The sequence below is a fragment of the Myotis yumanensis genome, unplaced genomic scaffold (assembly GCF_028538775.1).
Source record: "Myotis yumanensis isolate MYYU_CA2020_CCGP unplaced genomic scaffold, mMyoYum1.0.hap1 SCAF_19, whole genome shotgun sequence".
Taxonomy (NCBI): domain Eukaryota; kingdom Metazoa; phylum Chordata; class Mammalia; order Chiroptera; family Vespertilionidae; genus Myotis; species Myotis yumanensis.
The window spans coordinates 11,282,861-11,308,584 of record NW_027223770.1 but is presented as its reverse complement, the minus strand read 5'-3'; the positions used below and the strand labels follow the sequence as shown (position 1 = coordinate 11,308,584).

Sequence of the window (25,724 nt, the reverse complement as noted above, 5' to 3'; positions counted from 1 at the left end):
AAGGCTATTTAAAAATATTTTATTGATTTTTTTAAGGGAGAAAGGAGCCCTAACCGGTTTGGCTCAGTGGATAGAGCGTCGGCCTGCGGACTGAAGGGTCCCAGGTTTGATTCTGGTCAAGGCATGTACCTTGGTTGCGGGCACATCCCCAGTAGGAGGTGTGCAGGAGGCAGCTGATCGATGTTTCTCTCTCATCGATGTTTCTAACTCTCTATCTCTCTCCCTTCCTCTCTGTAAAAAATCAATAAAATATATTTTTAAAAAAAGAGAGAGAAAGGAAGTGGAAGGGAGAGAAAGAAACACCTATGTGAGAGCAAAACATTGATTGACTGCCTCCGGCATGCCCTCAACCAGGGGATGGAGCCCAAACCCAGGCATGTGCCCTGGAGTCAAACCAACAAGGTAATGTAAGGGCTATTTACAATCACAGGCAAGCCTAAGGGGGCAAATTAGGGATGATAAAACCACCTGGGACTGGCAATCCTAGGGTTCAGCCCCCACCCCAGAGGCAGGAATAGTTTCAGAACCCAGAGAGGATATAGCCACCCAGCAGGAGTGTGGCCTTCAGTAGAGGGACACTGTGGTCCAAACAACATCTGGCGGAGAGGGAGGTGGGCTGGGAACAGCCCTCTTGCCCCTCCTCTCACCTCCTCTCACTCCTGCCTGAGCCTCTGGCTGGCTGAGGGCAAAGGGGCTTGGGCACAGCGTGGGGCAGGGAGGGAGGGACTTGGAGGGACAGACAGGACACCCCGCACAGTGGCCAGTGCTTTCAAGGAGACACGCACGCACAGATACGATGAACATAAGTATTTCTTACCATGCAAAGTGCTTACAAGTGTATGTCATAACAATATGTTATAGAAAAGGATCATATCTGTGCATGTTTATATGTTTTTAGAAGGTGGTCTGTAGAATTGTACACCTGAAACCTATGTAATTTTATTAACCAATGTCTCTCCAATAAATTCAATAACTAACTTTTAAAAAAGAAGGTAGCCCTAACCAGTTTGGCTCAGCGGATAGAGCGTCGGGCTGCAGACTCAAGGGTCCCTGGTTCAATTCCGGTCGAGGGCATGTACCTTGGTTGCGGGCACATCCCCAGTGGGGAGTGTGCAGGAGGCAGCTGATCGGTGTTACTCTCTCATCGATGTTTCTAACTCTCTATTTCTCTCCCTTCCTCTCTGTAAAAAATCAATAAAGTATAGTTTTAAATAAATAAATAAATAAATAAATAAATAAGAGGGTAGTCTGGGTGGATATGGCCAAACTGTCCATGGTGGTTGCCGGTAGAGGAAGGATTATGGGTGGGCTTGTTTTCTGCATTTTTTTTCCTCTCTCTCTCTCTCTCTCTCTCTCTCTTTAATTATGTGTATTTTATCTTTCCCCCTGACTTAACTTGTATTAATTCTGTTATAAAGAATAAAATAAAGCACCCATCCGAGCTAGTTAAACAAGGTACGTTCAGTTTGTGAAAAATTCATAGTCGTGTACTTTCTGCACTTTTTCATGTATATTGATCCTGAGTAGAAATACTACTTCCCAACTTCAAAATACACACAAAATCATGAGGAACATTTTAAAGCCAGTACAGCTTTTAAAACTGAGATGAGATTCGGGCAACATAAAATTGACCATTTATTTAAAGTGAACAATTCGGTGACATTTAATTTATTTACTGTGTTGAGCAACCACCACCTTTATCGAGTTCCAAAACATTTTCATCACCCCAAAAAGGAACCCTGTGCCCAGGGAGCAGTCACTCCCCAGTCCTCCCCCACCCCCACCCCCAGCCCCTGGCCGCCACCCATCTACATTTTGTCTCTATGGATTTGCCTATCTTGGATATTTCATATAAATAGAATTTACAACAATACACTTTTTCATTCAATGGCTTTCATAGAAAAATTCAAGGCTCCTGCTTCTTTTGATCAAAATCTGACCAAACTTGGCCCATATCCCCACAGGCAACAACTGGCTGAAGCTGAGTCATCGCTGCCCTATTGACAAAGTGTGAGTCTAAACTCCACAATGGCACCTGGCTCTCGCTCTCCTATATCACCCTCCAGGCTCCTGGAGCATTTGGGATTCGAGTCCCTGAATAATGGCCTCTCAGACCCTTTTCATTTGTTAAAATCCTGAGGTTCTCCAAAGGCATGAGACACACCGGAAAAATAAGAGAAACTTGGACGGGGAATAAGAGGGAATGAATCTCTACTCCGCCACTTACCGGTATGAACCACTTAGCTTCTCTGAGCCTCAGTTTTCTGAACTGTAAAATGGGCATCATAATAAAACCTGCCTCTTGGGGTTATGTTAAATGCAAAATGTTGGACACAGTCATTCCTATCCCTGTAGACGACAGAGACTCTGCTACTACAGCTCTCCTAATATTGAGAAGTGGGAAAGGGAGGTTCAGAGAGGTGAAGCAATATATGGAAGGCAACTCAGCAAACTGGAGGCCAAAGCGAATTGCCCTGTTACCCTGTGAGGAGTGAAAGTCAGTGCTCCGAAGTGAAGGGTGGGAGACGTTTGAAAGCTTGGGGACTTTTGGTGAGGGCGGGGGGAGCGGGGGGGGAGGACACGGGTTCTTTCTGGAAGGGATCAATGCTTGATCTTGAGTAACTCCATCTCCAGCTTATGCAAGTGATAACAGTGCTGACGTGATGGTAGTTTGGCCTGAGAGGACAGGGAAAAAAACCCTTTGATGTGGCCTGGACCTCGATGTCATAGCAGATCCTCAGCCTCCACACCAATCATGGAGGCTTCCCACCTGCTAAACCTCAGGCAACTAGAGAGTGGAGCCCCTCTGACTGGCTCAGAAGAGTCCATTATTATTATTATTATTATTAATTCCCTCCCCGGGGAAGTCTGAGAACCATATTTTTAAAAACACTAGCATTACTGAAAATTAAATTATAGTAAAGGTTAAATGACAAAGAAACAAAAAAATTAAATAATAACAGCTTACAATTAAATGAACTGTATTAAAAACAAAGGAATAGCCCTAACTGGTTTGGCTCAGTGGATAGAATGTCTGCCTGTGGACTGAAGGGTCCCAGGTTCGATTCTGGTCGAGGGCATATACCTGGGTTGCAGGCACATCCCCAGTGGGAGGTGTGCAGGAGGCAGCTGATCGATGTTTCTCTCTCATCGATGTTTCTAACTCTCTATCCCTCTCCCTTCCTCTCTGTAAAAAATCAATAAAATATATTTTTTAAAAAACACACACAAAAACAAAAACAAAGGAATAAATGCTCAAATCTCCTGCCTTCCTTGCTGTTTTACTGCGGTTTACTATTACCTGTGCTCTTGTGTGTTTCATCAGTGTTCCATGTTACTGTACATGCATTCTCAAACCCAAGTTCAGTGACCTCACCTGAACTTGGCTATAGAAAGTATATACACCATAGAATTCAAATGCTACAAATCAAGGCTTCACTTGTTCATTTGTTTTACTGTTTGTCTAGGCAGGGGTGGGCAGACTATTGGCCTTTGGTTCAAATGTGGACTTCTGTCTCTCTTTTCTCACTGCCTGTTTTTGTAAATAAAGTTTTATTGGCACACAGACATGCCAATTCATTTACATAAAACAACAGCAGGGTTGAATCGTTAGTTGCAGTAGAGGCTGAATGGACCTCAAAGCCTGAAATGTTTACTATTTTGTGCTATAGAAGATGCTTTCCAGGACCCGTTCTAGACTTTTTATTTTTATTAATCCTCACCCATGGGCATTTTTTCCATGATTTTTTTTTTTTAGAGAGAGTGTAAGGGAGGGGGAGAGACACAGAGAGAGAAAAACGTCAACATGAGAGAGACACATGGATTGGTTGCCTCCCACATGCATCCTGACCAGAGCCAGAGACCAAGTCTGCAATTGAGGTCTGTGCCCTTGACCGAATTCGAACCCTGGACCCTTTGGTCCACAGGCCAACACGCTATCCACTGAGCCAAACTGGCTAGGGCTAGACTTCTTATTTTTGAAGCAGGCAGGTAAACTAACTTCCACAGCCAATTGCTCCATCCTTTTTATTTTTCTTTCTTTTTTTTTTCTTTTTCTTTCTATTTATCCTTTTAATTTTTCAACTAGAGACCCAGTGCACAAAATTTGTGCACTGGAGGGGGGCGGTCCCTCAGCTCAGCCTGCACTCTCTCATAGTCCAGGACCCCTCGGGGGATGTCCACCTGCTGGCTTAGGCCAGATCCCCCAAGAGGTTCCAGATTTCGAGAGGGTGCAGGCCAGGTCAAGGGACGCCACTGGTGCACAACTGGGGCAGGGAAAAGACGCAGGAGGTTGGCCAGCTGGGGGGGGACTGTGGGAGGGCTCCAGGGCATGTTCAGCCTGTCTCACCCAGTCCAGATCAGCTGGATCCCAGCAGCAAGCTAACCTACCGGCTGGAGCATCTGCCCCCTGTTGGTCAGTGCACGTCATAGAGACTAGTCGACTGTCTGCCCCTTGGTGGTCAGTGCACGTCATAGTGAGCAGTTGCGCAGCCTTAGCATATCATTAGTGTATTATGCTTTGATTGGTTGAACGGCCGACTGGTTGACCAGACACTTAGCATATTAGGTTTTTATTATATAGGATTACAATTGACATTCAATATTATTTGATATTAGTTTCAGGTGTACAGCATAGTGGTTAGACACTTATACAAAGTGATAATTCTAGCACCCACCTGGCACCATATGTAGTTACTAGAGGCCCAGTGCACAAAAATTTGTGCACTCGGGGGGCGGGGGGACGGGGGTCCCCCCGCCCGCCCTGTGCCCTCTCGCAGTCTGGGACCCCTCGGCAGATAACGACCTGCTGGCTTAGGCCTGCTCCCGGGTGGCAGAGGGCACGCCCAATCCCTAAGTGCAGCCCCTGGTCAGGCTCAGAGCAGGGCCGATTGGGGAGTGGGGCGCCGCCCCGTCATGCACAGAGTGGGGCGGATCGGGAGGTTGTGATGCCACCCTCACTCATGCTCAGGGTAGGGCCGATTGGGGGGTTGGGGCGCCGCACCCTGTCACACACAGAGCAGGACCGATCAGGAGGTTGGGGCGCTGCCCCCTGTCACTCACAGAGCAGGGCGGATCAGGGGATTGGGGCGCTGCCCCCTGTCACTCACAGAGCAGGGCCCATCAGGGGGGTTGGGGCTCCATACCCTGTCACACACAGAGCAGGGTCAATCAGGGGGTTAGGGAGCACCCCCCTGTCACGCATAGAGCAGGGCCGATTAGGGGGTTGAGGAGCTCCCCCCTGTCACTCACAAAGTAGGGCCGATAGGGGAGTTGGGGCACCGCCCTCTGTCACACACAGAGCAGGGCGGATCAGGGGGTTGGGGCGCTGCACCCTGTCACATTCAGGGCAGGGCCAATGGGGAGGTTTTATGGCTCTACCCTGTCACACACAGAGCAAGGCCCGTGGAGGGGGGTTGGGGCGCCACCCTCTATCACCCACAGAGCAGGGCCGATCAGGGGGTTGGGGCGCCACCACTGTCACACTCGGGGCAGGGCCGATGGAGGGGTTATGGCTCTACCTTGTCACACACAGAGCAGGGCCCGTGGGGGGGGAGGGGGAGTTGGGGCGCCGCACCCTGTCACACACAGAGCAGGGCCCGTGGGGGGGTGGGGGGGGTTGGGGCGCTGCACCCTGTCACACACAGAGCAGGGCCGATCAGGGGGTTGGTGTGCTGCACCCTGTCAAACACAGAGCCACAGGGCAATCAGGGGATTGGGGAGCTCCCCCTTATCAGGCACAGAGCAGGGCCCGTGGGGGGGTGGGGGGGGTTGGGGCGCCGCACCCTGTCACACACAGAGCAGGGCCGATCAGGGGGTTGGGGAGCTCCCCCCTGTCAAACACAGAGCCGCAGGGCAATCAGGGGATTGGGGAGCTCCCCCCTATCAGGCACAGAGCAGGGCTGATCAGGGGGTTGGGGTGCCTTCCCCTGTCACGAACAGAGCAGGGTGGATAGGGAGGTTGTGGCCCCGCCCCCTGTCACACACAGAGCCGCAGGGCGATCAGGGGGTTTGGGCGCTGCCCCCTGTCACGCTGATCCCCGTGCCGGGAGCCTCGCTGCTCCGCTGATCCCGGTGCCGGGAGGCATATTACCCTTTTACCATATAGAATAGAGGCCTGGTGCATGGGTAGAGGCTGGTTTGCCCTGAAGGGTGTCCTGGATCAGGGTGGGAGTCCCCACTGGGGTGCCTGGCCAGTCTGGGTGAGAGGCTGAGGGCTGTTTTCCGGCTGGCGAGTGACTAAAGCTTCCAACCGCTCCTTGTTTTCTTTTTTTTTTTTTATTCTGGGCCAGCTTTAGCTCTGAGGCCTCGCTGCCGAAAACATCGATACAATGTTTCAGTCTGCCTGGCTTTCAGTCCAGCTGATTTCTGGGGTTTTGTTTAGCTTCTTATTTGCAACATAGTACATAGTTGCTTAGACTTGCAGCTGAGAGGCCGGCAAGTGAGGCAGGGAACTTTTTTTTTTTTAATTAAATTTTTTTATTTTTTATTTATTTTTTATTGCTTAAAGCATTACAAAGGGTATTACATATGTGTCCTTTGAGGCAGGGAACTTTTGAGTCCGCAGCAAGCAAGCCTCATGCTCGCTTCAGTGCCTGGCTGCCGGCCGCCATCTTGGCTGACAGTTAATTTGCATATACTCACTGATTAGCCAATGAAAAGGGTAGCGGTCGTACGCTAATTACCATGTTTCTCTTTTATTAGTGTAGATTACAATACTGTTGACTACATTCCCTATGCTGTACTCGACATTCCCATGACTACCTGTTTTAGACTTTAAACCAGTGGTTCTCAACCTTCCTAATGCAGTTCCTCATGTTGGGTTGACCCCCAACCATAAAATTATTTTCGTTGCTACTTCATAACTGTAATTTTGCTACTGTTATGAATCGTAATGTAAATATCTGATATGCAGGATGTATTTTCATTGTTACAAATTAAACATAATTAAAGCATAGTGATTAATCACAAAAACAATATGTAATTATATATGTGTTTTCTGATGGTCTTAGGCGACCCCTGTGAAAGGGTCGCTCGACCCCCAAAGGGGTCGCGACCCACAGGTTGGCGACCCACAGGTTGAGAACCGCTACTCTAGCACTTAGGAAACATTTGACGTCAATTCTAATCATATACCCAGATGTAGTAGCTATAAAACACAAAGCCATTTTGTAACAAATTCCTCCCCCTTTCTTTTCTTTTTTTTAAAATATGTTTTTATTGATTTCAGAAAGGAAGGGAGAGAGAGAGAGAGAGAGAAACATCAATGATGAGAGAGAATCATTGATTGGCTGCCTCCTGTATGCTCCCCACTGGAGATCGAGCCCGAAACCAGGGCATGTGCCCTTGACTGGAATCGAACCCGGGACCTTTCCATCTGCAGGCCGATGCTCTATCCATTGAGCCAAACCATTTAGGGCTACCCCTTTATTTTCATTGCAAATGTGCTTAAACCCCTAGCAGTGAATTCAGCATTTATGGGTGGAGGGGGCCGCAGCAACTGAACCCCCCCTTCCCCGCTGCCTAGTCCCCCATCTGATTTCTCCAAAGCCTTGCTCCAGCTCTGAAAACGGCTTTAACCTTTTCCCCTCCCACTGGACGGAGAGAGTAAGGCCAACTTTTGACATTTTGGGTCCCCAAAGCCCACCTTTGGGGATGTTTGGGCCCTTTCTCTTCCCACCCAGAGGAGAGAACCACAGGCAAAGGCACCAGGACGCTGGCTCCCCTGGTTTTAGGCAGAATGGGCCCGGGGATCTGGCTAGTGGACTCGCCCGAGGTCCCCTCTGTGGTCACACCCAGAGGTGGTTTTTGCCTCTCACAGCAGATTCAGCCGCAGCTCAGGCTGCTGTCTCCCCACGGGGCACTCCACAGCCAGGCAGGCATCAGCAGCGTGACATCCATTCAGGGAGGCCCTGCTCGCCGCCCCAAGGCCCCTGGCAGGTGCCGAGCACTCAGCAAGGTCTTTGGAAGGAGCTCAGGGCCAAGGCCGCCCTGGCCAAGGCCTCAGGAAGGGAGGCCAGTGTCTATAGAGCTGGGGACGCACCGCCATGCCTCCGCGAGGACATCTCTTGCCCCTTCATCCTCTCCTTCCCCAAGCAGTGCTCCTGCCGTCTGTCAGTGGTCAGGCCGGGGCCCAATTCCACTGCCGCCTCCACCGCGCCGGGTTCCCCAGCCCAGCCCGGGTTTGACGGTGGGAGCCAGCATACCGTCCTCCTCGCAGCCAAGGTGTATCACAGCAAACAACAACAACAAACCCCCACAGTGCCTGGCCAGTGTTGCTCAGTGGTTGGGCATCAACCTATGAACCAGGAGGTCATGGTTCGATTCCCAGTCAGGGCACATGCCTGGGTTGAGGGCTTAATCCCCAGTGTGGGGCGTGCAGGAGGCAGCTGATCAATGATTCTCTCTCATCATTGATGTGTCTATCTCTCTCTCCCTCTCCCTTATTCTCTGAAATCAATGAAAAATATATTTTAAAACACACACACACAAAAATAAAATCCAGTAAAGCTGGCCCAGGGAACAAGCGTGGGTGGGCACGTCCAGAGGAAACCAGGGGCCAGTGCTGGGGGTCTCCTCCCCAGGCGGTCACATGGGATGCACAGCATTCCTCCAGCCAGAGTTTGTGAAATGCCCTCTGCCAGGGACTCGTGCCTGAGCCCAAGAGTTCAGGGTTTTCTTTTCTTTTTTTTTTTTTTTTTCTTTTTAAATATATTTTATTGATTTTTTACAGAGAGGAAGGAAGAGGGATAGAGAGTTAGAAACATCGATCAGCTGCCTCCTGCACACCCCCAACTGGCAATGTGCTCGCAATCAAGGTACATGCCCTTGACTGGAATCGAACCTGGGACCCTTCAGTCCGCAGGCTGATGCTCTACCCACTGAGCCAAACCGGCCAGGGCTGAGTTCAGGGTTTTCATTGGATGCAGGTCTCATGGCACTCACTGCACAGCATGTACTGACATCCCAGACTCCCAGAGCTCACTGCTCACTGCTTCCTGCTGTGGTCTAGGCCCAGGGATGCCCTCTGCCTCGGTGGAAACTTCTGGCCTGTGAGGTACACTCTGGCTCTTTTCGTTCTGGGTTTCTCAGCTGCAAACCTAGATGCGGGGCAGGGGAGTGAGATGGACCAAGGGCAGGAGGGGCAGAGTAAGGAGGAGGAACCACCTTACCTGCCTCCAGCTTTGCCTAGAGAAAGGGCCCAGTTCGGCTTGTTATGGCAGAAATCAGGATGGTGGGAAGCGACAAACCATACACATGCAGAGGTTCAGAAAAGGTCTGTTTGTCCCGCACCAGTGCTGGCTCAGGGGAGTCACCCCCAGAGGCTGAGCCCTGAACAGCAGTGGGTCCTGGCCTTTTATCCCCTTCTAGCTCCTTTGTCTCCCATATATGGACTAAGCTTCTGGTCATTCAGGGAGCTTTTCAGTTTGGGCCATTGACTGATGGTTAAGCGAGATTACAGGAATCAAGGATGTGGTCAGGAGATAAGCAAACAAGATTACAGGAACCAATAATGTGGTCATGGTAGGATGACTAGACGAGAAATTTCCTTTCTCATTCCCTCCTCTTGATTCTCAAGCTGCTCCTAGCAGACTTAGAGAACATCATCATTTTAAGGATGGGTATGGACAAGGGATTTTCTGCTGTGCTGCATAAAGGAAATGGGGCACCTACCGCTCTTGCTACTTCCTGCTGTGTGGGGGCGTCGAATGGAGGGGGGGGATGCAGCAACTAGGGCTCCTAGCCATCCAGAGGGTCGTATCGGTAGTTGGGGTTCTTTGTTTGAAGCATCATCTGGATTTTGATTTCTTCTAAATGAGAGGAAAGGAAATGGGTTAGCATGTTGAGAATGCAGGGGTCAAACAGGAATACCATGAGAAACATCAGGAGGGGGGCGGCTAATGGGCATGCCCAATTCCATATATCATTCCAAGAATTCCAAGATTCCGATGATTCCTGTCTCCTTTTTGAGGCCTGATCAGTTAGTTTATTGGCTCCATCCCTTACAATGCCGGACTGGTTGGCATAAAAACAGCGCTCTTCCTCAAGGAACATGCACAAGCTCCCTTTTCCTGCTGTGAGAAGGTCTAGTCCTCTTTGATTTTGGAGGGGGTAACTGCTGCCAGGAAGTCTATCCGGTCTTGTACTGCAATAATGCTCTGGGCTATTTCCTCTAAGCTGTCTGCAAAGTCTTTGGATAGGCTTTGATAATAGGAAAGGGAAGTTGCCAACCCCCCTATTCCAGTGCCCGGGTCTGTAGCTATTCCTAGGCTGGCAAGGAGGGGAGGAGGGTGATGGCCCTTTTGGTTTGAGCGAAGGCAGTGAGTGGAACCTTAAAGGACTGGTTGTTAGGGCCAATGTCTATTTCAGGGGCTCGGTAAACCAGAGGATAGGTCTCAGTCCAGTTGGCAGGTGGACAGAGATAGGTACTGGTGCCACAGAGGAAGAAAAGTCCCCGGTTCTCTAGATAGAAGGCACTCTCAATGGTAAAGAGGTGTGTGAGCTTGCTGTTCTCCTGTTCCCAGGCAGAGAGAGTTCCTGCCAAGGTTTCCCCTGTAAGGGGCTGAAAGGAACCTTGGGGATTATTTTGTGTAGTCTAGTCCCAGAGGTTGTGTTTCCAAAGAAAATAAATTTCCTGTCAGTCTCTACCCAGAACTTAAAGTGTGTGAGACCGTGGGAAGGGAGGTGACGGCATGAGGCCTGTCAGTTCAATGTGCCATCCCACCATGGGTGAAACCTTGAGCAGGTGCGGGATCGGCCTGAGCAGAACTAAGAGGTGTCGGTAGTCGGGAAGGCCACTGAGAGGGTGGACCCTACTGAAAATCAAACAGGGTTCTGAAAAGAAGCTGTTTGGGTGACAACGTAGTTAGCCCAATTAGAAGCAGGTTTAAGTTCGAGAGTAAAGTTGCAGAGGCGTTGATTAAGGTATCCCAAAGCCTTTCCTTCAGGGAGTTCCCTTCTGATGCTAAGGCAGTGTTAGTGGTTACTGGTCCAAAGATGGGAATCTTGTTGGGCCAGTGTGGTGTTATATCATCTAAATAAGTTTGGAGTAGCTGAACGGCCCTGCTCGTAAGTCCCTTTTGTCATCTCTGTGATTTGGAAGTTATAGAGTTCATTGAGGCGCATAAGTTGGAATGGAGGTCCTCCGTGTACCTTACAATGGAAGGACAGGCTAGAATCAGACCATGCGTGCAGGGAGGTGGGGGGTGCCGTGTAGCTTGTAGATGAGAGGGGAAGACAGAGCCAGCAGTCTTGTGAGAGAGAGGGATTGGTGACACTTACAAGGCGATGTGTTAAGTTGAGGGTTTGAGAGAGAGAGTGAGGACTTAGAAGATCCTTAAGAGACAGGGTGTAGACCTGAGAGTGGTCAGGATGAAGAGAGTTTAGGAATGGTCAAAGAACCAGCCTCATCTTTGTTGGGTACTTGGTCTGGGCAGGTTGGTTTCCTGACAGGTTGGTTTCATGGCAGGTTGGTTTCCTGCCATAGTTTTGCCATAGCCTGCTTAAGGGTCTGATTCATGCTTTCTACTTTCCCTGAACTCTGAGGCTGGTAGGCCGTGTATAATTCCATTGACTGGCTAGAGTCTTAACAACCTGCTGCACCACTTCTGCCATGAAGGCTGGGCCATTGTCCGATCCCATAGCCAATGGCATTCCATATCTCGGGATGATGTCTCTTAGTAGAGCTTTGGTTACTTCTCTTGCCTTCTCCATGTGTGGGGGGTAAGCCTCAACCCAGCCTGAGAAAGTACAGACAAAAACCAGGAGATATTTATTTCCCCTGCTGGGTCCTATTTTAGTGAAGTCTACCTCTAGATCTTCAAAGGGTGCTTGGCCGCTGGATTCTGGCAGGACCGATGGGGCCTTGCTTGGCATTGTTTTGAGTATAGAGGAGGCAGCGTTGGAAAACCGAGGTACAGAGGGACAGAAGTCGAGCAATCGGGTAGTACTGGCTCAAGAAGGCTTCTAGGGCAGTTTTTCTCAGGTGGGTGAGTTCATGTTGTTGGAGGACCACCTGGTGGGCTAGTTGCTCTGGCACATAGATTCTGTGGTCTGGGAGTATCCACCAGCCTTCCTTGGTCATATTTCCTCCCTCTTGCTGTGCCCATTCCTCTTCCTGAGCTGTATATTTGGGGGGTGTGAGTAGTTCTGGGGCCAGCATGATTTTGGATGGTGTTTCTTGTTCTCTTGCAGCTTGTTTAGCTGCAGCGTCTACCCGACGGTTCCCCTCTGACACTGAGTCTTTTCCCCCTTTGGTGTCCCTTGTAGTGGATGACTGCTACTTCCTTTGGTTCCCAGATTACCTGTAACAGTTTCAGGATTTCATTTTGATTCCTTTTCCTCCTGCAGTAAGGAGTCCTCTTTCCTTGTATGTAGCCCCATCTATATGTAGAGTGGCAAGGCATAGCGCGAGTCAGTATAAATGTTAGCCCGCTTTTCCTTACTAAGTTCTAATGCTCTCACTAGTGCCCACAGTTCTGCTCCTTGGGCAGACCATCCCTCAGGAAGGGCCTTTGCCTCCAAACTTTCAAAATTCGAAACTATTGCACACCCGGCATATCTTTTGCCCTCACTCATGAAACTACTGCCGTTTGTGTACAGAATGAGGTCAGGATTATGCAGTGGTTTATCTGTCGGGTCTGGCCAGCTGGAGGAGACTTCATCAAGCACCTCCGGGCAGTCATGCTCTGGGGCCCCAGCTGCTATTGGCAAGAAGGTGGCAGGGTTTAGAGTTTTTACTGCATCCAGTCTTACTCGTGGGTTTTCACGTAGGAGCCTTTGGTACTGGGCCATCCGGGCATGAGTTAGTCAGTGCTGCCCTCTTGAATCCATTAAGGTAATGAGGGAGCGGGGCATCTCGACGTTTAGGTTTTGTCCCAACGTGAGCTTGTCTGCCTCCTTGATCAGCAGTGTGGTGGCCACTAAGACCCTTAGGCAGGTGGCCAGCCTGCTGCAACCGGGTCAATTTGCTTTGAAAGGTAGGCCACCCGCCTCTGCCAAGGCCCAAATTCCTGAGTTGGGACTCCCAGAGCGATCCCATTGTTTTCATGTACGAACAGGTTGAAGTCCCATGATAGATCTGGGAGTCCCAAGGCCGGTGGCTCCGTGAGTTTTGTCTTGATGGTCTCGAATGCCTCTTCTTGGTCAGGGCCCCAGACAAGGGGCACTTTTTCTTCTCCTTTTAGGGACTCATACAAGGGTTTTGCTAGTTCTGAAAATCCAGAAATCCATATCCGACAGAACCCAGCGGCCCCTAGAAACTCCCGAATTTGTCAACGGGAAGGGGGAATCAGAATAGCACAGACTGCCTGTTTTCTTTCAGCCCCAAGCATTCGTTTGCGTTGGGTAATTCTGAAGCCCAAGTATTTGACCTCCTTTTGGCAGGAAATCAAATGTTATGGCAGAAATCAGGCTGGTGGGAAGCGACAAACCATACACACTCAGAAAAGGACTGTTTGTCCTGCACCAGTGCTGACTCAGTAGAGTCACCTCCAGAGGCTGAGCCCTGAACAGCAGTGGGGCCTGGCCTTTTATCTTCCCCTAGCTCAGTGGTCGGCAAACTGCGGCTCGAGAGCCACATGCGACTCTTTGGCCCCTTGAGTGTGGCTCTTTCACAAAATACCACATGTGGGCGAGCATGTACAGTGCGATTGAAACTTTGTGGTCCATGCGCAGAAGTCAGTATTTTGTGGAAGAGCCACACTCAAGGGGCCAAAGAGCCACATGTGGCTCTCAAGTCGCAGTTTGCCGACCACTGCCCTAGCTCCTTTGTCTCCCATATAGGGACTAAGCTTCCAGTCATTCAGGGAGTTTTCCAGTTTGGGCAGTTGACTGATGGTTAAGCGGGATGATAGGACCCAAGGATGTGGTCAGGAGATGAGCAAACAAGATGACAGGAACCAAGAATGTGGTCAGGATAGGATGATTAGAAGAGAAATTTCCTTTTGCAGGCTCAGTGGTTGGAGCATTGGCCCTCGAACCGAAGGGTCTCAGGTTTGATTCTGGTCAAGGGCATGTTCCTCGGTTGCAGGCTCAATCCCTGGCCCTGGTCGATTGGGGTGATCAGTTGGGCACATGCGGGAGGCAACTCATGGATGTGTCTCTCACATGGAGGTTTCTCTCTCTGTCTCTCCCCTTCCCTTTCACTCTCCCTACAAAAAAATCGATGGGGAAAAAAATATCCTCGGGTGAGGATTTAAAAAATAACAACAACAACAGAAAACGGAGAAAGGAAGGGAGGAGGTGCCTGGCCGGTGGGATGGACTTTGGATCTCTGTTCTCACCAGGCCCCCGAGCTCGTGGGGAGGAGCCCAGGCACTTCCTTGCTATTTGTCAGTTTTTCTCATCTGGAACATCCAGACACTGTGCCGGATGGTCCTTGAGGTCATCACCAGCCAGGATGATCTGTTTCTCTGCGTGTTTTTGTAAAGACTGATGTAGGGCCTTTTGGGAGCCAAAAGGCAAGAGAGTCGTAGCCCAGTCATGGACAAAGTCGGTCGGTGTCAGGGCTGGAAAAGGAGTTTCCAGGCAACGACTTGGAAACTTTCCCCAGAGAGTTCATAAAGTCGGTCCCCTGCAGAGAGGGCTCAGCCCCAGGGGCTGTCCTGGCGCCCTCAGGGCAATGCCACTGGCTGGCCAGCACTCACACCCCATCCTCCATGAAAGCAAGGCCCCCACCACCACCTGGAGATACTGAGAACCGGGGCCAGGGGCAGAGCCATAACCTCTGTCCCCAAACTCAGGCTGTGGCAACACCCAGGCCCCACCCCATTCTCCATCAGCCCCCCAAACTCCAAAGAAACATAACAAAGCATAACCACCATTAACAAAGCCCTTACTGTGCACCAGGTTCTCCTGCCAAAGACGTGGGCTCTATCGCACTTTATCCTCACCGCACTGTTAACGCTCTCATTTTACAGACGGGGAGACTGAGGCTCAGAGGGGCTCGGTGTCTTCCCTCAGCCACATAGGATGCAGCAGCTGCAGGGTTCGAGCCCCACGCCGGGGCCTCTAACCACTATGGAATCCAATGGCTGCACCCTTTTACCCGGATATGAACCCCACGCTTGTCATGCAAATGGGGCTTCGAGACTAGTTCCCATTCCCCCCCCCCCCCCCCCCCCCCCCCCCCCGCAACTCTCCCTGAACAAGGATCCTGGGCCAGCACTGCACTCCTGCTGGCCTTGGCCTCTGAGCTTTAGGTTCTGGAGGGCAGAGATCACAGTCCAAGCCCTGGTCCTAGAAAGAATGTGCCCTTGGCTTCTTGCCCTGGCCACTGCCTAGTGGCCCTGGGCCAGTCCCTCCCCCTCTCCAGACCTGACTGCACTGCCCTGTCCAGGGAGGCCACTGGATGGCAGGCTCCCCGGCCTACGAGCTTCCAGGGTTGGGATCAGCTCCTCCCCCTCGCCCCCCAAGAAGAACAAGAGGCCAGAGGCGGGACCTGCTGGGCATTAAATTCCTCTGCCCAGCACTCCTCCCGGCCTCTCGTCCCAGTCTTCCCAGCAGGAAGCCGTGACCAAGATCCGTCATGGTAAGTGTCTGCCCAGGGCCATGGCAGCCTCCCCAGGTGGCACGATCAGCAGGGGGACTTCCAGAAACACCGTGTGGCTGAATTTCCGAGCCTTACTGTCCTTTTCTTTCTCCTTAGACATCTTACAGCAACAAAGGAGAGAAGGTAAGCAGAAGGGGAAATGTGGGTCAGGGCCCCGGGGAGACTGGGGTATCAGCAAACCTCAGAAGAGGAATAAGGCCCTGGCCAGTGTGCTCAGTAGTTAGAGCATCTGCCCACGCACCTAAGGGTTGCAGGTTCAATTCCCGGTCAAAGACATGTACCTGGGCTGCAGGTTAGATACCCAGCCCCCATCGAGGCACTTGCAGGAAGCAACCAATCAATGTGTTTCTCACACATTGATGTCTCTCTCTCCCTCTCTCTCTCTCTCTCTCTCTCTCTCCCACCTTCTTCCCTCCCTTTCTCTAAAAATCAATGGAGCCCGGAGGCCGGCATGGCTCAGTGGTTGAGCGTCGACCTATGAACCAGGGGGTCACGATTTGATTCCTGGTCAGGGCACATGCCTGTGTTGTGGGCTTGATCCCCGGTGTGGGGTGTGCTAGAGGCAGCCAATCAATGATTCTCTCTATCTCTCTCCCTTTCTCTCTGAAATCAATAAAAAATATATTTTAAAAAGTAATAAAAATAAAAATCAATGGGAAAAATATCCTTGGGTGAGGGTTGACAAAAAAAAGAGCAATAAGTAGATGGGTTTGTGATGCCCAGGATGCACACTCGAGGTCACCTCTGGCCCCCAGACCGTGCTGGACTCAACCTCGCCTTCCTCAGAAAAATGTCGGTCTCTTCTTAAATTCCTTCAATCTCTCAGTCCTGCCTGGAAGTGCCTTCTAAGGTCCAGCTGAAATCAGTGCTGCTGTAGCACCTGCTGCTTCCCTCTGTGACAGCTGGGCAGGCCTCCTGAGGGGCTTCCCAACCCCGGCCCCAGGAGCTCAAGTTCTGCATGAGAAACGGGCTTTGCATCCTGGCAAGGCTGCGGGGAGAGGGGGCGGACCAGGGAGATGACCCACCTCCAGGCACTCAGCTCACCCCCGCTCTCCTCCTCAGCCCGAGAGAGGCCGATTCCTCCACTTCCACTCTGTGACCTTCTGGGTTGGCAATGCCAAGCAGGTAGAGGCCTGGGCGAGGTGCTGGGGTGGGCAGAGGGCGGGCGGGAGGGCCTCGGGGACAGGGGAGGACTCCAGCTGAGCCTGTGATTGGCCCCCGGGAGGGGAGGGTCAGGGCCAATGCTGGGACCGGCTCGAAGGACAGATACTCTGGGTCCTATTTACACAGTCAGGGCCGGACCCCAGCGGGAATCTTATCTGAGGTCAGGAGGGGTCAGAGGGCAGCCTTTCTCCCCAGGAGGGACTCTGACCTGGGGCCATGGGGCCGAGCAGCTGAGGGGACTGGAGCTCTCATGGGCTCCCAAGATGGCCCCCGGGCCCTCACGAACCAGTTGCTCTGTGATGCAGGCCGCGTCCTTCTACTGCAGCAAGATGGGCTTTAAGCCGATCGCCTACAAGGGCCTGGAGACCGGGTCCAGGGAGGTGGTCAGCCACGTGGTCAAACAAGGGCAGGTGAGTCCCCCACAGGAACACCACTCACCCAGGAGGCCCACCCCCTCTTCCCGCTGCTCGCTGGGCTCCCCGAACTCTCGTGCCTTTGGGTGAGGTAGACCAGGAGGCCCTTTGTCCAAGCGGACCCAGGCCGCTTCCCGGGTGCCTGGCGTGGCGAGGGGAGCATGAGCTGCGTGTGGCCTCCCACCCCCACCCCACCCCGCCCTGACCCCTCCCCCCGGCACCTCTGTACCACATGCAACAGGGGCCTTCTTAGTTCCACCTCCTTCTCCGATGCTGGCCTCACAGATGTTCAGAAAAAACTGGCAGAGCCCACGAGGCCTCAGCAGCTGTCCCAGGCCCCCAGGGGTGGCTGGCAGACGAAAAGCCCCCCAGTCCTTCAGGACCAAGGGACAAACTAAGGCAGAGCAGGAACTGCAACCCAGAGCCGGGCCCTGGCTAGGGGGCTGCCCTGGTTCCTTTTGCCCCCACCAGGGGTGTCAGTGGCGAGCAGGGAGGAGGGGTGGGGGTCCCCAGGGCCACAGCTCACCCGTCTGCTCCTCTGTGTCCTAGATTGTGTTTGTTTTCTCCTCCGCTCTCAACCCCTGGAACAAAGGTGAGGGGACTCCCGAGGGGTTCGAGCGAGGTGCCAGGGGCTGGAGGCCTGGTGTCATGGGTGGGGGCGGGGTTCAGGGAGGGGGCGTCAGCCTAGAAGGAGATGGAGCCCAGCGGCTGGGAGGACAGGCGAGGGGCCGTGACTCCAACACCACCTCCACCCCCTGCCGGCCGCAGAGATGGGCGATCACCTGGTGAAACACGGAGACGGGGTGAAGGACATCGCATTCGAGGTGGAAGACTGTGACTACATAGTGCAGGTGAGGCCAGACCCGCTGGTGTGGAGACGGAGCAATGGGGCTCGGCCTGGCCTCTGTCCCCACAGCGACCCCGTCAGTCAGGGCTGGAGGACACCGCTGTGTCGAGGGACACACACTCAACTTCCAGTGACGCTCTGGCCTACCTGCGTGTCCTCTCTCTGAGCCTCAGTTTCCACAACTATAAAATGAGGAGAACCGCAGCACCCCCACCTCACTGGGCTCTCACACAGAGGCAATGAGATCACAGTGACCACTTCTTTTATTTTCTTTTTTAAATTGATTTCAGAGAAGAAGGGAGGGGGAGGGAGAGATAGAAACATCAATGATGAGAGAGAATCATTGATTGGCTGTCTCCTGCACGCCCCACACTGAGGATCGAGCCCGCAACCCGGGCAAGTGCCCTGACCAGGAATTGAACCGTGACCTCCTGGCTCATAGGTCGATACTCAACCACTGAGCCACACCAGCCGGGCCCAGTGGCCATTTCTTGAGCACGACTCTAGACCAAACCCTTCACTCGAGAGGCAGTTCAGAGGTTCAGATCTGAGATCCCAGAGGCAAACTGCCTGGGCCTGAATCTTACTTGCTGTGTGACCTCGGGCAAGTGGCTTAACTTCTCTGTGCCTCGATTTCGTATAATGTCACTGTGAGAATTAAAGAGGTTAATACCTACAGCAGGGCCTCCCATGTGACAAGCACAGACACGCCGTAAGGTAGGTTTGCTACATACATACATGAATGATGTGTGTAAGGCAGTTGGCAGGGGTCGGACACATCCTCGGTGCTCAGTTAATGCCAGCTCAGATTCTTCTTATGGAACCCCCCTTTTTACAGATGGGGAAGAGGAGGACTGGAGAGGGGAAAGGGCCACAGAGTGAGGGAGGAGAGGCAGACAGACCCCTACCCCCAACTGGGTTTGTCTCCCATAGAATCAACTCTGGGCCTGGGCCTCCGTTTCCCAATCTACCAAATGGGCATGAGGCATGGGCACCAGGGCCGAGTGCAGAAGCTGGCCAGGGTTCTTGCTGGGGCTGGACCCCGCAGAGGTGATCCAGCAGGAGCAGCCTGCAAGGGCTCCCGGAGGGTCCGGCCCTCACTGACGCCCCACCCCCCCCATCTCCCCTGCAGAAAGCCCGGCAACGGGGCGCCAAAATCATTCGGGAGCCCTGGGTGGAGCAAGATAAGTTTGGGAAGGTGAAGTTTGCTGTGCTGCAGACGGTGAGTAAACTTTGGGGCCCCCACCCTCCTGGCATCCGCACCCACGAAGATGCCGGGATCCCCCGCCCCCGCCCAGACTCCTCATGACCCCGTGTTTCAAAGCACAGCCTTCTCCCGGGAGTCCGATCCCCCGTAATGCCTGCCCAGCGTGCAGAGGCCGATGAGCACTACCTGCCACCCCTCATCCCCCCACCGCCCCCCACATACACTTCCCTTCCTCCCCAGTGGGGGTGACGTCCTGGGGATGGAGGCTTCAGGCGGGGTCTGGGGAAGCCGCCCCCTGGACTAGCTGTGACTTTGGGCAAATCACTTCACCTCTGTGTGACCTCATTTAAGTGAGCGAGGACTGGGGCTGGACCCTCCATGTGATCTGAGATGCAGTACTTAACCGCTGTGTGCCCCAGTTTCTTCACCTGTAACCCTCCTACCGTCAAGGTCAAATGAGATCACGCATGTACAGCCCTTAGCACAACGGTGGCTGGCACAGACACTCAAGCAAAGATCACCAAGGTGTTTCCCACCTGTGTTATCGTCACACAGAGACAACCGCAGCCCCACCTTCTCAAGGTTAAATACACTTAAAGATGGTTCCCAACGAAAGCGCCTTCGCTGTGGTCTGACCCAACGCCCTCGTCTTTCTTCACTTAAGTCACATTAGTTTATGGCACCAGGCACTGACCTGGGTGCTGACCCATAGCGTTGAACAAGAAAGGGTCCCCGCCCTCGCAGAACCTCTGGTCCTGTGGGACACAGAGTCAAAGAAATTCCCAAATGACAGACTGCAAGTCCTTTCAGAAAGGGGAAGTGACTTGCCCAAGATCACACGGCAGGTTAGGATCAGTCGGGCTGAGACCTGGGCTGTGCTGGCGCCATGTCCTGGCCTCAGCGGGGAAGGGAGCTCAGGGGCCCAGCCAGCCTGTTCTCCGCCCGTAGTATGGGGACACGACACACACCCTGGTGGAGAAGATGAACTACACTGGCTTCTTCCTGCCTGGATTCGAGCCCACGACAAACAGAGACCCCGCACTCTCCAAGCTGTGAGTGCTCCTGGAGCGGGGCGGGGGGGGGGGGGGGGGGGGGAAGGGGGGGGACGGACGGACACTGCTCCCCTCCTCTGGGCTTCCCTGCAGGGGTGGAGCGTTTCGAGCCTGCTGGGGAGCTCCTGAGGGTCCCCACGGGTGGCTTGGAGAGGCAGCACAGAGCCTAAGAACATAGGCTCCGGAACCAGACTGCCTGGGTTCAAATCCCTGCTCTGTCACTTCACAGCTGCTTAACGGTGGCCAGTTCCTTTATTTCTCTACACCTCAGTTCCTTCACCTGCAAAATGGGGCTAGTGAGAGTGTGTGAGCAGCACAAATAAGATGCCTGTAGTAGGTGCCACGCAACAGGTTGCTGTTATAGTCGCCGAGGAGCCAGCGGGAAGGAAAGCAGATGTAGGGAGTGACTTTCTCATCCCTTAACCGAGTCCTTCTCCCAGGCCCCAGAGCAACCTTGAGGTCATCGACCACATCGTGGGGAACCAGCCCGATCAGGAGATGCTGTCCGCCTCAGACTGGTGAGTCCCTGGCCCATGCCCTCCCCGAAAGACCCCCCCCCCCCGTGTCCTTGCCCCCAGGACACCAGCGTGGGCCCCAGAGCGCCAGGTGGTCGGAAGTTCCCCTGAGGCTTGTTCCCTGTAAAACCGTCCCCATGGAGACCAGAGGATTGAAGGCCCAAAGTGACCCACAGGTGGAGGCGGGAGGAAGACTGCCCCCACCCAGGCAGCACCCTTGTGCAAATGAGGAGCCCCTTCTCAAAGCACTTGCTGCGGAGGCATTGCTTCCCCATAGGATCTGGTTACAAGACTGTACTCCCACCTGAAGGGAAACTGTCAGGATAAAGGGACAAATCTGTGATGTGTGTGACAGACGGACGGACGGACGGACGGCGCCTCCTTTCCAGAGCGGGCTCAGGGCACAGATTCTGGAAGATGGGGACAGGGGCCCGGGGCCGTCCCAGAGCCAACGTGCCCTCCCGGTCCCCCACAGGTACCTGAATAACCTGCAGTTCCACCGCTTCTGGTCCGTGGACGACACGCAGGTGCACACGGAGTACAGCTCCCTGCGCTCCATCGTGGTGGCCAATTACGAGGAATCCATCAAGATGCCCATCAACGAGCCGGCGCCGGGCAGGAAGAAGTCCCAGATCCAGGTGGGGCCGGACTGGGGGAGAAGGACGCAGGGAAGGGGTGTGAGGGCCCCGGTGGTGACGGGGTGTCCTTGTTGCCCTCCCGCAGGAATACGTGGACTACAATGGGGGCGCGGGCGTCCAGCACATCGCTCTCAAGACCCAAGACATCATCACAGCGGTGAGAGGCCCGTCCCTGGCCCCGAGTCACCTCTGACTCAGCTCCAGAGCCAATCCCTGCAGGAAGGAAAGGGGGGGCAGTGCAGACCCCCTTCACCGGACCCGAGGGCTGACGGAGCCCCTGCTGGTCCCTGCCCCTCGTGTGCAGGCACATTCTCAATCCGCAGAGTTCATCTCTCTTCGGAACAACATTCTGGGCTTTAGAATCAGCAGGGGCCAGAGTTAACAGGAAGCCTGCACTCTCTTCCCAGCTCTGCCAGGGACTTGCTGTGTTTCTCCGGGGGATTCGACCCCCCTCTCTGGGCTTTCGTCGCGTCACCGTGAAAATGAGGATATTAGGTCCAGAGGGATTAGGTCCTTGGAGCCAAACTGAACGTCCTGAGTCTACGGCTCCAGGCCCGGGGGAGGCTGGGCCTCCCTTATTCCTTCAATGGCTTATGTGGCAGGGTGGCCAAGAGCCTGGCCCGTCCCATTCAATCCCAGCCCGACCAAGAATTCACTGCGTGACCCTGGCCACTGCATTCATTCATTCATCCACTTACTCAATAGATGTTTACTGAGGGCTGACTATGTGCTGGGTGCTGTTTTAGGTACTTGGGACCCATCTATGGAGGCAGAAAACGAAACAAGTAAAACGCACGTGTGAGAAGGCAGTGAGCGCTCTGGCAGTGGGAGAGGGAGGGTGTAGGACCCTACAACTTGCACAGGGTGGTCACGAAAGGCCTCCCTGAGAGGGAGACATTGGAGAATGCAGAGTTGGAAGGGCCAGACTTGGAGGAAGCACGTGAATATCTGGGGGAAAGCACCCCCAGCAGAAGGGACAGCCAGGGCAGAGGCGGGCTGAAGGAACAGCAAGATCATGTGTCTGGAACAGAAGGAGCAAAGGAGAGGGGGGCAGGAGCCACGGTTAGCACGTTGGAGTGGGGGCAGAGGGTGAGGACTTGCACTCTGAGATGTGACACCACCACAGAGCAGTGACGTGACTGGTATTTTAGTAAAATCGCTCTGGTTATGACGTTGAGAACAGATACGTAGTCTCTCAATGCCTCAGTTATGAAGTGGACATAGTATCCTCCAAATGCCTCAGGAGATCACTGTAAGGACAGAACGAGGCAGTGCTTAGAAAGTGCTGGGGACAGGCACCCAGTGAGCATGCCACAAAAGCTAGTGATTGCTGCTCTTCTAAGGGGACCCACAGGCCCCCCAAGGAGGAAGGGGGCGGGGTCACAGCACACCCGGACAGTTTGGGGGAGCCAGAATGGGGACCCTGCCTCCTCCTGGCCAGCACCTCCCCCTGGCTAGGGATGCTGAGCATGGCAGAGGAGGCTGAACTTGATCCTGTTCCAAAACAGATTCGCCACTTGAGAGAGAGAGGCATGGAATTCCTGGATGTCCCGTCCACGTACTACAAACAGCTGCGGGAGAAGCTCAAGTCAGCCAAGATCCGGGTGAAGGAGAGCCTTGATGCCCTGGAGGTGAGGCTGGAGCAGGCTCCCGGGTCGAGTTCCATCTCGCCTCACAAATTCTGTCCAAAGCCCTACCCTGTGCCAGGCACCCAGACACGGAGGGAAGCCAGACCAGGCCCCTGCTGTCATGGGACTTGCGTTCTAGCACGGAAACAGATGACAAGGACATAGCACGGACACCATCAGAGAGCGAGAGAGTCGGGAACGCACGGGAAGTTAAAACAGGCTGTGACAGAGAGGGACCTGGACCACTTTACAGGAGGTAGTCAGGGAAAGTGTCGCTGAGGACCTGCCATTTCCGGGAAATCTAGATGATGAGGAGGAGTTGGCCATGTCAAAGGCCGGGGAAAGAGCAGTCCTGGCAGAGGGAACAGCAGTGCAAAGGTCCTGAGGCAGGAGCTGGCTCCAAGTGCCCGAGGAACAGAAAGACTAGAGCGGATGAAAGGACGCACGGCCTAGGTCACAGGGGTAGGCTATTCAGGACTTTGGATTTTGTTCTTCTGTGGCCAAAAATCATAATAGCTTTTGGGGGGGTTTCTAATCATTTTAGTAATATACTAGAGGCCCAGTGCACAAAATTCATGCAGGGTAGGATCCCTGGCGGCTGCAGACTGCTGGCTGGGGCCTCCCTTCCTCTGGCTGCCTGCCGCCCCTGGCCTGGGCCTTCCTTCGCACTGGCACTCCACTTGGCCAGGCACCACCGTCCCTCAACTGGGGCCCAGCCAGCCAGCAACACCCGGCCGTGTTCTGCACAGCCCCCTGGTGGTCAGTGCACGTCTAACTCCCTGTCTGTCCGGAAGATGGACTGTGAAGAGGCAAAAGCAGAAGCAGGGAGAACTCTGTGGAGGCTACTCGGGTGGTCCAGGCCAGCCATGATGCAATTGGGGATCTCTTTAATTTTTATTTACTTATTTGTTTTGAGAGAATCTATTTTGAGCTGTCTGGAATTGCTGGAGACACAGGTCTTTTCTTGGCCGAGAGGGTGCAGGAGCCCCTTCCTATGGACTCTCTAAGGATGCCATGTGCCGGGCAGGGGGGCCTCCCCCTCATCCTGCCCTCTGTCTCTAACCTAGGAGCTGAAAATCCTGGTGGACTACGACGAGAACGGCTACCTCTTACAGATCTTCACCAAGCCCATGCAGGACCGGCCCACGCTCTTCCTGGAGGTCATTCAGCGCCACAACCACCAGGTAGGTGGCGCCCGGCCCCAGCGAGCCCGAGGGGCGGGCATGCAGGTCAGCCTGGCTGGCTTTCTGGACTCGTAACTCACCTCCTCTCTCCCGCTGCAGGGTTTTGGAGCTGGCAACTTCAATGCACTGTTCAAGGCGTTCGAGGAGGAGCAGAACCTGCGGGGCAACCTCACAGACCTGGAGCCCAACGGAGTGATCCGGGGCATGTAGACCCGCGAGTCCCGCCTGAGCTGCCGAGGCCCCGCCCACCTGCCAGCGCACGGCGGGCCACGCCCCCTAGCTCTGGAACACGCCCACCCCACCGTCTCTGAACAGCAAGCCCTTCCTACTGGCCATTCCCTCTAGATCCCGCCCACCAGCTCGTTGGGACCCGCCCCCCCAAGGTTCCGCCCACCTCCTGACCACGCCCTCGTCCAGGGTAATAAAGCGGACAGGGATCCAATGCGGTGTCTTGGTGTCTGTGTGGGAGGCCAGCGCAGTGACGCCGTTTGGCCGCCAGGGGGCAGCAGCGCTGCAGGAGGCGTCTGTTAGGGGTGGGGCGCCCCGCGGGAGCCGAGGCGCCAGGTGCAAGCGCTTTGCTAACAGGACCTCAGGGTCGTGGGTAACTCTGGAACCCGGGCGAGCAGAGGGCTTACACTCTAGAGGGGAAGGCAGTATCATTTCCTGAAGTGGTAAATGCTATCAAGAAAATAAAGCAGCGCCCTCACCGGTTTGGCTCAGTGGATAGAGCGTCGGCCTGCGGACTGAAAAGTCCCAGGTTCGATTCTGGTCAAGGGCATGTACCTTGGTTGTGGGCACATCCCCAGTAGGAGGTGTGCAGGAGGCAGCTGATGGATGTTTCTCTCTCATCGATGTTTCTAACTCTCTAACCCTCTCCCTTCCTCTCTGTAAAAAAACAATAAAATATATTTTTTAAAAAGAAAGAAAGAAAATAAAGCAGGGCCCGGCCGGCGTGGCTCCGTCGTTGAATGTTGACCTATGAACCAGGAGGTGAGGGTTCCATTCCCTGTCAGGGCACATGCCCGGGTTGCAGGCTCCATTCCCAGTGTGGGGAGTGCAGGAGGCAGCCGATCAATGATTATCTCTCATCTTTGATACTTCTATTCCTCTCTCTCCCTTCCTCTCTGAAATCAATAAAAACATATTAAAAAAGAAAAAGAAAGCGGGTGGTGAGACTGTGTGGAGGTGAAGCTGGAGGGAGGGATTATTTTCCATCAAGGGTGACATTTGGGGGTCAGCGTGGGAAAATGTGGAAAAACAGCATCCCGGGAAGAGGGAACAGCAAGAGTCAAGGTCTGAAGGTGAACCGCGCTTGGCAGCCTTCTCCTGTCTGGCGGCTTTCTGATCTCTAAAGATGAGCCCTTCCCAACTTTGCTGCCCTGAGCCCAAACTTCTGGGCATAGTGAGGGGAGGGTTAGCAAAGAGACTTTGGGGGAGCATTCTTGCTCTGCAACCATGGGACATGGTTTCCGGTCTGAGAGGTAGAATGGGTAGGAGGGATCTGAGCCCCCTTCCCTCAGTGCAGC

General features: G+C 53.6%; 1 protein-coding gene across 1 annotated transcript; it reads left to right on the top strand.

Moving 5' to 3' along the window:
- The first annotated feature begins 15,454 nt into the window (after positions 1-15,454).
- On the top strand, positions 15,455-24,640 carry HPD (4-hydroxyphenylpyruvate dioxygenase). Its single transcript, XM_070399472.1, has 14 exons — positions 15,455-15,529; positions 15,647-15,673; positions 16,613-16,675; positions 17,020-17,124; positions 17,677-17,719; positions 17,896-17,978; positions 19,107-19,196; positions 20,130-20,233; positions 20,674-20,751; positions 21,224-21,386; positions 21,472-21,543; positions 22,895-23,017; positions 24,082-24,198; positions 24,298-24,640. The coding sequence occupies exons 1-14, from the start codon at positions 15,527-15,529 to the stop codon at positions 24,406-24,408; spliced, it is 1,182 nt and encodes a 393-aa protein (XP_070255573.1). The 5' UTR covers positions 15,455-15,526; the 3' UTR covers positions 24,409-24,640.
- Positions 24,641-25,724: the final 1,084 nt, after the last annotated feature.